The sequence below is a fragment of the Oreochromis niloticus genome, linkage group LG8 (genome assembly GCF_001858045.2).
Source record: "Oreochromis niloticus isolate F11D_XX linkage group LG8, O_niloticus_UMD_NMBU, whole genome shotgun sequence".
NCBI classification, from domain to species: domain Eukaryota; kingdom Metazoa; phylum Chordata; class Actinopteri; order Cichliformes; family Cichlidae; genus Oreochromis; species Oreochromis niloticus.
The window spans coordinates 7,968,782-7,979,882 of NC_031973.2; the positions used below are offsets into that span (position 1 = coordinate 7,968,782).

The 11,101-nt window shown below is 39.9% G+C and overlaps 1 protein-coding gene across 1 annotated transcript; it reads right to left on the bottom strand.

The window, feature by feature from the left end:
- Positions 1 to 2,303: 2,303 nt before the first annotated feature.
- Positions 2,304 to 10,495, bottom strand: pmp22b (peripheral myelin protein 22b). The gene is made up of 5 exons (XM_003453388.5): positions 10,337 to 10,495; positions 9,500 to 9,590; positions 9,119 to 9,203; positions 5,980 to 6,120; positions 2,304 to 4,254 (listed from the first exon to the last, which is right to left on the bottom strand). The coding sequence occupies exons 2-5, from the start codon at positions 9,575 to 9,577 to the stop codon at positions 4,094 to 4,096; spliced, it is 465 nt and encodes a 154-aa protein (XP_003453436.1). The 5' UTR covers positions 9,578 to 9,590; positions 10,337 to 10,495; the 3' UTR covers positions 2,304 to 4,093.
- Positions 10,496 to 11,101: the final 606 nt, after the last annotated feature.

The following is an 11,101-nucleotide window of genomic DNA, read 5'->3' on the forward strand; positions in this document are numbered from 1 at the left end:
AAACCTGACATTTCACCAGCTAGTCGGATACAGACAGGCAACAAATTAATGCAAAACCTCTGAATAAATGAATGAATAAACATAATCAGTAAGGCAATTTCATGGAATGGTTTGATGACCATATAAATTGTGTGAATCATTTTAAATCTTAAACCTAGGTAAGCACCTGTGGGTAATTTTGTGTTAGACTTTGCAGAAATAAGGAAATATCTTGAGAATTAATGATGGGAACCATCTAAGCCCATTAAAGTGTATACAGATGATGCCAAACAGCATTTTAAAGCTACTTGTTGTAAATTCTTGTGTTTAAAAATAGTCTAAAACCTTCCAATCTTAACTTGACAACTTATTATTTTATGTTCAATACGTTCACTGAGCAGTGAAGCAGAAGCGAGGCTAGCTGCCCTTATGTAATACCGATTTGTACCACAAGATGGTGCAGCTAGTCAATATATAACCTTTATTTAACCAGGCAAATTTAGAGAAATTGTAATTTACAGTAGCATGGATGACCCTGATGAAGGCCACAAGCCAAAATGCGTTGGTCAGTCAACAAAGTTGTTCCTCTTCCCTTTAAGTGTTGCTGGAGTTCCTGCATTGTGATTTTTTTCATTCTCTCCACGCATCTTGGAAGCAGGTGAAGTTGTGCAAAATGTTTTGCTGGAATTTACAATGGCAGACTGGTAAAAAGTGACAGTATACTCAGTATAGTTGTAACTGTAACCTGTTGCCCATTTTCAATGTCTTTAGTGTCTGCTAATTTGACTTGATTTTGTTAGTTTATTTTTTACTTTGTTTTTGTCTTGTTTTGTTTTTTTTTAAATTGAACTTAAATTTTCATTTAACTCTGTCCCTTAAAATAAAGATCTCTTTTGTAAAGAAGTACTGGTCAGTTCTGTTGTGAGCTTAGGAATTTCAATTGCAGTCTGTAGTCTCTCTATCTCATTTTTTAAATCTGGCTTTGTTGTATTATTAATAATGGTAATAATACTTTATCAAATGGAGAAGAGTAATCTGTCTTCTACCTTTAATTCTGATGTCTTGTGCATAAGAAGCTTCATAATGGCTTTGGAGGAGGCGCATTTATCAGTCTGACTAAAGTAGACTAGTTGGCAGAATCACCCCCCTCTATCTCATACATGCATACTAATGGCAGTGATGTACCGTCACAAACAAGCTGAGTTCCAGACAAACCTTAATCATCATATAAGGCGTTAACGAGGTTTGACACACTTCATTAAGAAAAAAATATGATCTGCCACACCCACGAGAGGCTATTTCGGTCTGTCTCACTTCTCGATTCAATGTTAGATGGTGAAATGACATGCAGTACTCCAATTGTACCACACAGCGGCAGTGTTTGCTAATCTAGTATGAGACATATAGTAAATGTTGGCGTTGCTACTGTGTGCTTCCACTGGATGGCAGTATTGCATAGGACATGCAAAAGTTTTAAGCCTGTAACTATGTATATTGACCTAAGGAAATTGAAATGTGCCCGGGTACACCATGATGACATAATAAATTGGAATGGTATAATGTAGTATGAACATCTGCACACATAGAGACTTTCCCAGTCTGTAAACAACAACAACACACCCACACGCTCGCAGACCAGAATGCAGTGTCCCCATTTTACCCAGTGCTAGAATGTCAGAGGGGGCAGTAGTAGGAGACTGTGACCGCTTGAGCCTTCAACAAGAATCCTTCTTCAGAGAGTACTCTTTCACTGCTGCAGATTTAGTCGCATCATCAGCTCAGTGCAAAAGTGCTAGCTGAGGAGTGACTGTTATAGAAATAGAATATTCAGACTCCATTAGTCAGAATGGCTGAGTGTTCTTCAGATTGATTAGATATGTTATAGATGTGTGCACTGCGACTGAAAGACACAGTAAGCTCCATTAAGGTGGCAAGAATCATCCTTTAATGGTTAAATTCAAAGTAGCTTTTGGTAATATCAAGAGCATTTGGTTTTGGTGTAAACATAGCACAGCTGAAAGTGGCAGCTTTACACAAAATAATCAAGAGGGCAGTTGTCATTAGAGGCAGTCTCTTCTAACTGGACCCAATGAAAAGCATCATGCTGAAAAACCATAGCAGACTATCATCTAGTGTAAGCTCAGAATGAAATACTTGAATCCACCACAGTGTAGTTCTTTTTTGGAAGGGGAGAGGATCTCAGAGGAGATGCCATCAAGTGGAGGACAGATGCTTTCTCATTAGTGTTCAGAACATGCCCCCAGTCCTCTTATTTCTGATGTCACGAGAGACAGTATACACTGAAACGCTATCTGCGTGTTTTAAATAGCTGGCATAGTGCGCCGTGTGGGTGACACAAGTCGCATACAGCATTTGCAACCCCATGCACTAAGCTAGGTTTGACTGGCTAGATTGCACACAGACATTTACAGGCTGCATTTCAGTGGCCGATGTCTTCGACTGATCTCATACGGTTTCACACACGTCAGTTATAGCAAATATGCCACGACACATGGGTAGTAATCATCATTTTCCACATTAAGCTTTTGTAGCCCAGAAAAGTGTGTCTCAAAGTTTACGGGCAAACAGCAAAATGACTTCTGCAAAATGTAACAGTTTACTTTACATGCATAAAGTGTTACAGTCCCTTGTAACAGTGGAATACACAGTATTAGATAATGTGAAAGTAGTTTTATTTAGTAAGTGAGTGTTTTAGGCTAGATTGTCATAAACATCTGTTATGCACAACATATAAACAGTAAAGGTTTCATACAGTAGACAAAAAAAACCATCTAAACGTCAGTGGGCAGAGACTGCAGCATGTCAAACTTCAAGTATGTGAAACAGACAGTTGTATCATTACTGCAAACCTCTCTGTCCTTTTATCACTTAATAGAGTTAATATTTCAGTCATGTTTTTCCTATCATCTCATATTTTATATGGCTTCAACTCAGTGGCATTTATTGTAGTAGCGTTAAATGTATAACTTCTTCCTTTAGGTATAATGCCCCACAGTGATTATGCTCTTTCTGATATTCTTCTACAAAGACTTCTTGAGAATTGAACAGCCATACGCACGAAGCGAACACAAACATCAGAATGATGGAAAATTAAGGCAAACAGAGCTGAAAAATAAAAGCTTATTTAAAGTTCTTTCTCTGTGATCTGACTATAAACTCGCAGAATAATACTGACAATCCATTCTAAATGACTTTCGATTTCATTAGTGCACCACCCCAACCGTGTTTATCTGCCGTTTACAGTAGCTGATAAAGAGGGGAAAAAAATAATCAGACACTGCAAAGTGAAATCGGCTGTGTTCCCTAAAGAAGCAGCCAGGCACTAGATGTAGAAGTGCACCGCTGCCTGAGTCTCACTTTAATTAATGGCAAGCTGTTTGACTCTAAACAATAACAAAGTAACTCTGCTGTAAATGATTGCTATCAGTAATAGGAATGATAAATACATAGCACCATCTTTTGTTGAAAGTAAGAAATAGAAAAAAGACTGAAAACAAATACACTTAAACTTGCAAATTCACAAATAGAAAAGGACCAAATCCATATTCATGGCTATGCTACATCCATGGATGTTACCACTCTCTTTTGTAAAGCAACCCCGTCGAAAATGCTTACTTAACCTCTCTATTTCTAGACATGCACTTTGGTTAGTATACTTCAAGAAACACTTTTTTTCTCTCTCACTTATTACTTGGCAATTACCGAAACAAAAAAGGCAAAAAAAAAAACCACAACAAAAATAGTCTATAATTATTTCATCATTACAAACAAAGACTGAGGCACTTAATCAGCTAAAATAAAGCTCATAGTATCCATTGACAGAGCAACACAAAAACTATGTACATATATGTAAAAAGTGTTATAAATATGTTTTAAACCATAGATACTATATACATCTTTAAACTGAGACATTATTGGTGTTTTTGTGTTTTGGTTTGATTTTTGGTATTAATCCCCCCTTCTGTGAACTGGGTGTTTTGGCCTGGTGGCTCCACTGGTAGTTGGGCGTCACGAGTTATACTTCAGAGGGGTACTGATAGCACTTGCAGTTGGGCGGGGGGGGTTACTGGGAACAGTGGGATGGAGTGATGGCTCATTCTCGCTTCCTCAAGATGACATAGATGAGTCCGCTGATCAGCGCCAAGGGGAAGGCCACCCACGCCAGGATGTAGGAGTAGCCAAATGAGTTTCCCTCCGGCACCCAATCTTTACTCATCACCGTGTAGATGATGGCTCCGCTCATCACAAACAAACCTGCATGGGGGAAAAGGTGACTTTTTAATAATACTGGCCATAATCATCTTAGTGTTAAATCAGGTTTCTGTGTGTCTTGTGTCCTGGGCTGAACCCTGCTTGGCGGCAGTAACGAGCAGGTCAGTTTCCCAGAAGGCATTCCCCCGCATTACATCACACTTTTTCATGCTTGTTGAACCCCATTCTGGCCTATGTAAGCTTTTCCAGCTCTGTCCACCGACCACCCTTGTCTGACATGGCCCGATCTGTTTGTCAGACCCCCCCCCATCCTCCCACGCCACACCTCCCACCGCCAGCCTTACTGACATTTGAACACTGCGCGGCTGGCAGTGTTCCCAGTGTCATTCCTGTTTGGCTGAGTGGGCAAGTGGGTGCCAGGCAATGTGCTGGCACTGTGGAGAGAAAACCTGGGATTTTGTAAAGGGCTGCCAAGAGAGAACACAATGGACTTGCAGTAGAGATGCTCTCTGGCCAAAGGGCATGGAGTACAATGAACAAGGGGAGTATAAAAAACATTAGTAACTGGCTCATACCCCCTAAATCTGATTCTCTCCAGTAGAACATGGAAAGTGAGCATCCACTAATGGTTTCTTGGTGGTGGTGGATTTGTACTGTATGAATAACACCTTTTGAGACTATCCAAGTGTTGCTGTATTATTAATACAGGTCAGAGTAGTGCGGAAGATACACTACCAGTCAAAAGTTTTGCATGCGCTTTCCAGAGGGTACTGCATGGCAGAATGCTATGGTGGCCATTCTCTATGCAAGTCACTGACTTTGGATCCAGCAAAACAGCCCCAGACCATCACACTTCCTCCTTCATGTTTGACATTTGATGTCACATGTTGGGGAACCATCCTTTTGTTTACGTGACGGTGTAAAAAAAAATCTTGGCTGATCAACCAAAGATTTCAAAACTTGATTCATCAGTCCATGACACCTTCTTCCAGTCTTCAGTAGTCCATTGGCAGTGTTTCATGGACCAGGCAAGCCTTTTTTTTCTTATTCTGGCATCATAGCAATGGCTTTCTTGCTGCAGCTCGACCTGTCAAACCTTCAACTCAAAGCCTTCTCTTTACAGTCAAAAATGAGACTTGCTTACCACGATTACTCTTGAACGGAACCTTTAAAGCTGCGGTCTTGTGAGTTGGCTGTCTGCCAGACACTTCCTGTCAGAGTTTCTCCAAGTTTCTGAGTGCCTTTTAATGGTGAAGGTGACTGTACTCACTGACACATTGAGTTTCTTCACCATTTCTCTGACAGGAACAACCTACACTTTCAAGCGTTATGATCTTCTGTCTCTCTTCTATTGTTAATTTCCTTTTTCTTGCAATTTTTATAGCAACACACAACTTTTTGCAGTACAATACTCACACTGCCCACCACGTAGATAGATGAGGTTATAAGTAGTCAATGAAAGTTGAGACAAATTTGATGAGAACTGTTTAAAATTCAATTAAAAAAAAGAACTGCGGTGTTCTAAAACATTTCAGTGATTGTGTATATTGGTCATTTTTGGGGGAAATAAAGAGGATTTCCATTTTCCAGCTTCTCAAAATTGAAAACAAGCAGATTTATTTGGTTGATGCTGTTATCAATGAAATGCCTCATTTTTTAAATACATTTTTATTATATTTACTTACATAATATAAACCTAATAATGTGTCACAAATATGTGATTTATTATTTATGGTTTTGTGAATGTGTCAAGGGTGATGAACTCACTGGCAAGGATCTGGAAGGTTCCAGTTAGGAAGAAGCGTCCACCCTTCTGCAAAGTAAAGAGCTGGCAGAAGAAGAGGAAGAGAGACAGGCAGCTGAAGATGATGGATAGGATCATGACAGCCTGGACTGACTGAATCCACTCTGCAGGGGAGAGAGGGGAGTTGAAAAGAGAGAGAGAGTGCTGTCAGCAACAGAACGGTAGTCATCATGAACCAGAGTATAATAGATGTTTGATTGACTTAATGAACACACAACAAGATGAGAGACAGAAATGAAAAAAATCAAAACCCAAAGTGTACTGTGCCCCTGTTGAATTTAAGCATCCTCACAAATAAAACATAATGAGGCAGCCCTGGCATTGTTGACTTCTGGGAATCTATAATGGATCCTTAACAATGAAACCTAGGTATCTTATTTCTAAAAGCTCTGTGAGCCCCTCACAGTAGGACCTATGACTAAATGTGCCATATTGATTTTTCCTCCTACTCCTCCAAGGCCAGGCTTCTAGAAGCTATTAACCCATTAGACACCTGTATTGACAGACCATCTACTCTATTGGTGCTCAGTCTCCATGTATGGTTGTGTGTTTTCGCGTTTTACTCGTGCTGCCATTCCAGGAATCATTGGACTTCCAAGCAGTGTCTATTTCTTGACTGATGGTTTTCCATGCTTACTTCCTACCCCATCAGGCCCTATCAGGTTTCTCACCTTACCTCACTTCCTGTTCCATAGGTTTCCTGAAGCACTCGCGCTTTCCCTTCCTCTATATACTTATTTAGTCTTTCTCTTTAGTCATGTTTACTACTTCTATTTTTGTGCTCTTATCTCCCTAGATCTGTGTGTATTGGCATAAGTTGCAAATGCCACTCACTAGCTGCTTTCCAGTCCTGACGCCTGCAAGTACTCCAGATAAGTCTTTAAAATATGTATTTCTGTAATGTAACTCAATCTGTATGCATGCCTCTGCGAAGCTTTGACATTAAAATATATGGATTTGTCTACTTCAAAATTCTCATACATCTGCGATTTATTGATTCTCTTACATTTTTTTTTAAATAAGAGGCATATTGCGGTTTTAATGGAGGCGCACTTACAAAGTGGAAAAAAGGCACAGTGCATAATTTATTACTGCTCATTCTCAAGAACAACAAGGATGATTAAGCGATAAAACAGCTTACTTTGTGTAATGTTTTTCACTTTAACTGACCGCATTTTAACTTGGCGTTACAACAATTCATTACCCTGTAACACATTTCATTCTGTGGCCGTCTAAAAAACAATCACAGTTTTTCTGGTGAAACTGCATGATGACGACATAGAGTTACCAGCTCGGAGTCAGGTTTCCTACAATGACAGCAGCAGTGAATGTCCCGAGGACCACTGGCTCGTAGATGAGATATGGGAAGAAACATGACACATTGCATATCTCCATCCATAAAATGTCGCCAGCTTGATACCACACCCACGCAACAATTAGATTCCACTATGATAGCCGTGTTTTCAAATGTTATATATAAATCTGTGATAACATTTTGTGAATGCAGTGACAGTACACTGCTTTCTAATAAACAGCCCTCCAGCCCTCCTTCCTTCCTTCTTTCCCGACCAGTAGTAGGAAACAGTGACATCGCGCATTTCCTGGCATGAGGCGTGCGTCATGGTTCAAAATAACACAGAAACCCAAGAGGGACTCGCATTCAAAAATGAACATAAACTGGGTCTGGGTTCATTATTATTACGGAAATAACTTCCAGGAACAGCGTGCGCAACTAAATGATTCTGCTGAAATTCAAAACAGGAAAGTAACTGCTGAAGCTTTTCCCAAAACAGTAAACAGCAAAAATAAAACTGCTGTAGTATTCCCTCACTTGTTTATGTGGTGTAGGTCTGTGCTGGGGCAGCAGACATTCCTCAACCGCTAAATTTAGAGCAAGTAAATTTTGTGAAGTAATTTTCCTGGCTGCAAGCACGTGATGTTTAACTCACTCAGCATGTGATAACTGTGGCATCACAAGTGTGTGTGTTTTTCTTTTTTCTTTCTGTTTTTTTTCATGGCAACACTGAAGGTTTAGAAATTCCCTAAAAATAACTGTGATGCCCATGATTATGATTTGGCTCAGAGGGAAGTTGATTGCTCAGCAAAGCTTCCAAAAGCTCTTTTGAACGCAGGCTTGGCCCCAACGTGCGAGCAGACCACTATCTTCCATCTCTCAAAGCCAAAGCAAAGACCTGGGAACAGCACACGCGCCTTCTTAAATAAACACTCTGCGTCAGTGCACCAGTGAAAGCAAATCAAACAAACTGACTGCGCAGCTACCTGGCAGAGTGTGCAACCGCCGCTGCCCCTGACAAAATACACACTGGCTGAACGCAGCTCATACTAGACAAATGACATCAGCCAGCTACAGCCAGCAGCTCTTGCAGCACTGTGACGGCACTTTTAGTAGCAAAACATACAGCTGATGCAGAGTGAACTTTCACGAAGAGGAAAATATATCACTCTTTGACTTTTTTGACATTGTAAAATATTTGTATTTAGTGTCTACTATCAATATGAATATCAGTATTTCTAATTAAAGCATCCAGTGTCTGATTTGTGTACATAAATCTCCTAACGCTGCACCTGCTGCCTTAAATTGTCCTAATGATCCCTGCAAGCTAACATGGGACACTAAGATCTTAGTCTGGGCGTGACCCACCATCAGCATGCTATGTTCTGCTCACGGTGGTCCAAGGTTTCCCTGGTTTCAAACACACACGCACATAGATTTAAAACTTTAAATACTCTTTGCAGCCCCACCCTGATTCTCCACAGCTCTGTTACTATGGACTCCCAACACGAGACCTGAATATGGACATCGCACCACGACTATTTATACAGTGGCAGCCTATCAGCTAGCACTTCAAAACAGCACTGCCACATTCTCTGCCCTAGATGGCACCACAGTTCCAGAGTAGCTGTGACACACCCACATCATAGGGTAGGTAAATGATGGATTTTTAAAGTAAAGCAAGGTTAAAACTCAGCTTCAGAGAGAACAGAGCAGCATTTAAATTCCCAGTAAATTCCCCAGCCACTGTATTGTCAACAAACAGTTTAAAGGCAAACAGCAAAATATAAGTGAGGCTGGTATCTGACCTCCAGTTGATGCTGGGATACATGTAGTGGCGGTAGTACAGTTTGTCCATAGGTCTGATGTGGTAGATTCACCTGTTGTCCATACCTGGTGGCAACAACATACAACTCAGTCAATAAGAGAAATAGATCTCATTGGCATAGTTCTATTCCTAAGACACACATAAATAAGTTGAACAATAATTATTTTATGTTTAGTGGTGCAGGTAAAACATCCATAACAGCTCCAAGAGAGTCAGTTTGCATGTAATCCTCCACGATATCTTATATCTTCAGGATATTGAGTGCACATGCATGCCTTTCTAATTGCTCCTGCTCTGTGTGCATACTCACTATGACATCTGAACAAACAGAGACACGGGTAAACATGTCATTTTCACTCACGCTGACAATTGTTGACACAAAGAGGAGAACCAGAGCAGCGAGGTGCAGGAAGATGATTCCAAGTAGCAGGAGCAGCATCTTTACAGATGATCTGGAAAGCAATGAGTAGAGGAGACGATCAGACGGTCAATGTACGTGTGTCTGTGTGTATTTGTGTAGATGTCAGATTGGTGGGATATGGGTGTGTCGCTGCAGCACGTTCAACGCGGACAGCCTTTTAAGAAATTTTATCTCAGCCTGTCTGTTTGAGATGACAGGATCCCTCTATAACATCGGTTTCAGGAGACAGTAAATAATTAACGATATTCTCCATATAGTCAGAGGTATGGTGCCTTTGAATCACAGCCAGTGTAACAGCAAGTTTGTCAATATGATTAAACTTTAAAGATTATCCCAAGAGGGACCCTTTTTGCTTTAACTTTTTCCAAACAACACAAAATCTTGGCTTTTTTAAGCAAAAATAAATAGATAAATAAAAGTTTAAAAATAATAATAATAATAAGTCTTTCTTTTCTTTGAAACTCCTTAAATCCACCATGTATCATTTACAAAACTGCATTTATTTCAGTTATATTCGGGTTTTTTGCGGGTAGCAATAAAACAAAGCGAAGGAAACACGATTAGACAAAGGCTTATTAATTCTGCCAATAGTTGAAATTAATATGCTAAACTTAATGCCAGTTTATTTGCGGTGACAGCTCAATTCCCCCGTGTCTGTGTGTACGCGCAATGAAGCAGTCTGCGCGGGGAAAATCTCGTTTCTGCCTTTAATCCGCCGGAACTGCCTGAGTGCGCCTGAACGTAACTAAGTTTAAAAAAAAAGCAAAGTCCACTTACTTCGAGCGTAGAGCTTGTATGTCCACAAAAAGAGAAGCAAAAGCAAGTTTGCCCGAAAAACAGTCCGACAGCGGTAGTCCTCTGTCCTAAAAGTCGCTCTCAGACTAGATTGATGCCAGGACTGACGTTCTGTTATAAAGTCTCATTATGGAAGAACAACGCCCTGCGTGCGTCGCTGCGTCATGGAGTGACCCTCTGGTTCACAGCCCAGTTCCCAATATAGACGCGCTATGCGTAATACCATGGGTTGCCTTAGTTACTAAGTTACTGTGTGTAGTAACCTGGTAATAATTGTTTGGCTGTCGTGGTAACTAAGAGCAACTATGTGATTTCGAGGTTTCTCTTTCATCTTTTGTTGTAGGTATTAGGAATTTAATTTTGAGTTCTATACTGTAGATATTTATAAGTAATGTAATAAGATATCTGAAACTTTCTTTTTTGGTATATTTATAGTTTATATCATTTAATAATAAGGGGATTTATTTGAAAATCAAGGACAATTGTCCAAGAATTGCAAGACATTTAACATAGTTTTTTTAAAAATTCAAGTATTTTTTTTTATTTTTTATTTACGTTCATTTCTTGTTTATGCAAGGAACCTAAAAAAATGATAAATAAATAAAGACCTTTTTCTAGTCATATATCGTATGTAATAGCTTATGTGTTTTTGGTACAACATTGTAAGGCAATGAAAAGCTACGTTTCCTTGGAAACCACGGGAGTCAGCGTGACAAACTCGGTTGTAATGTTTTGTAATGTGATGTG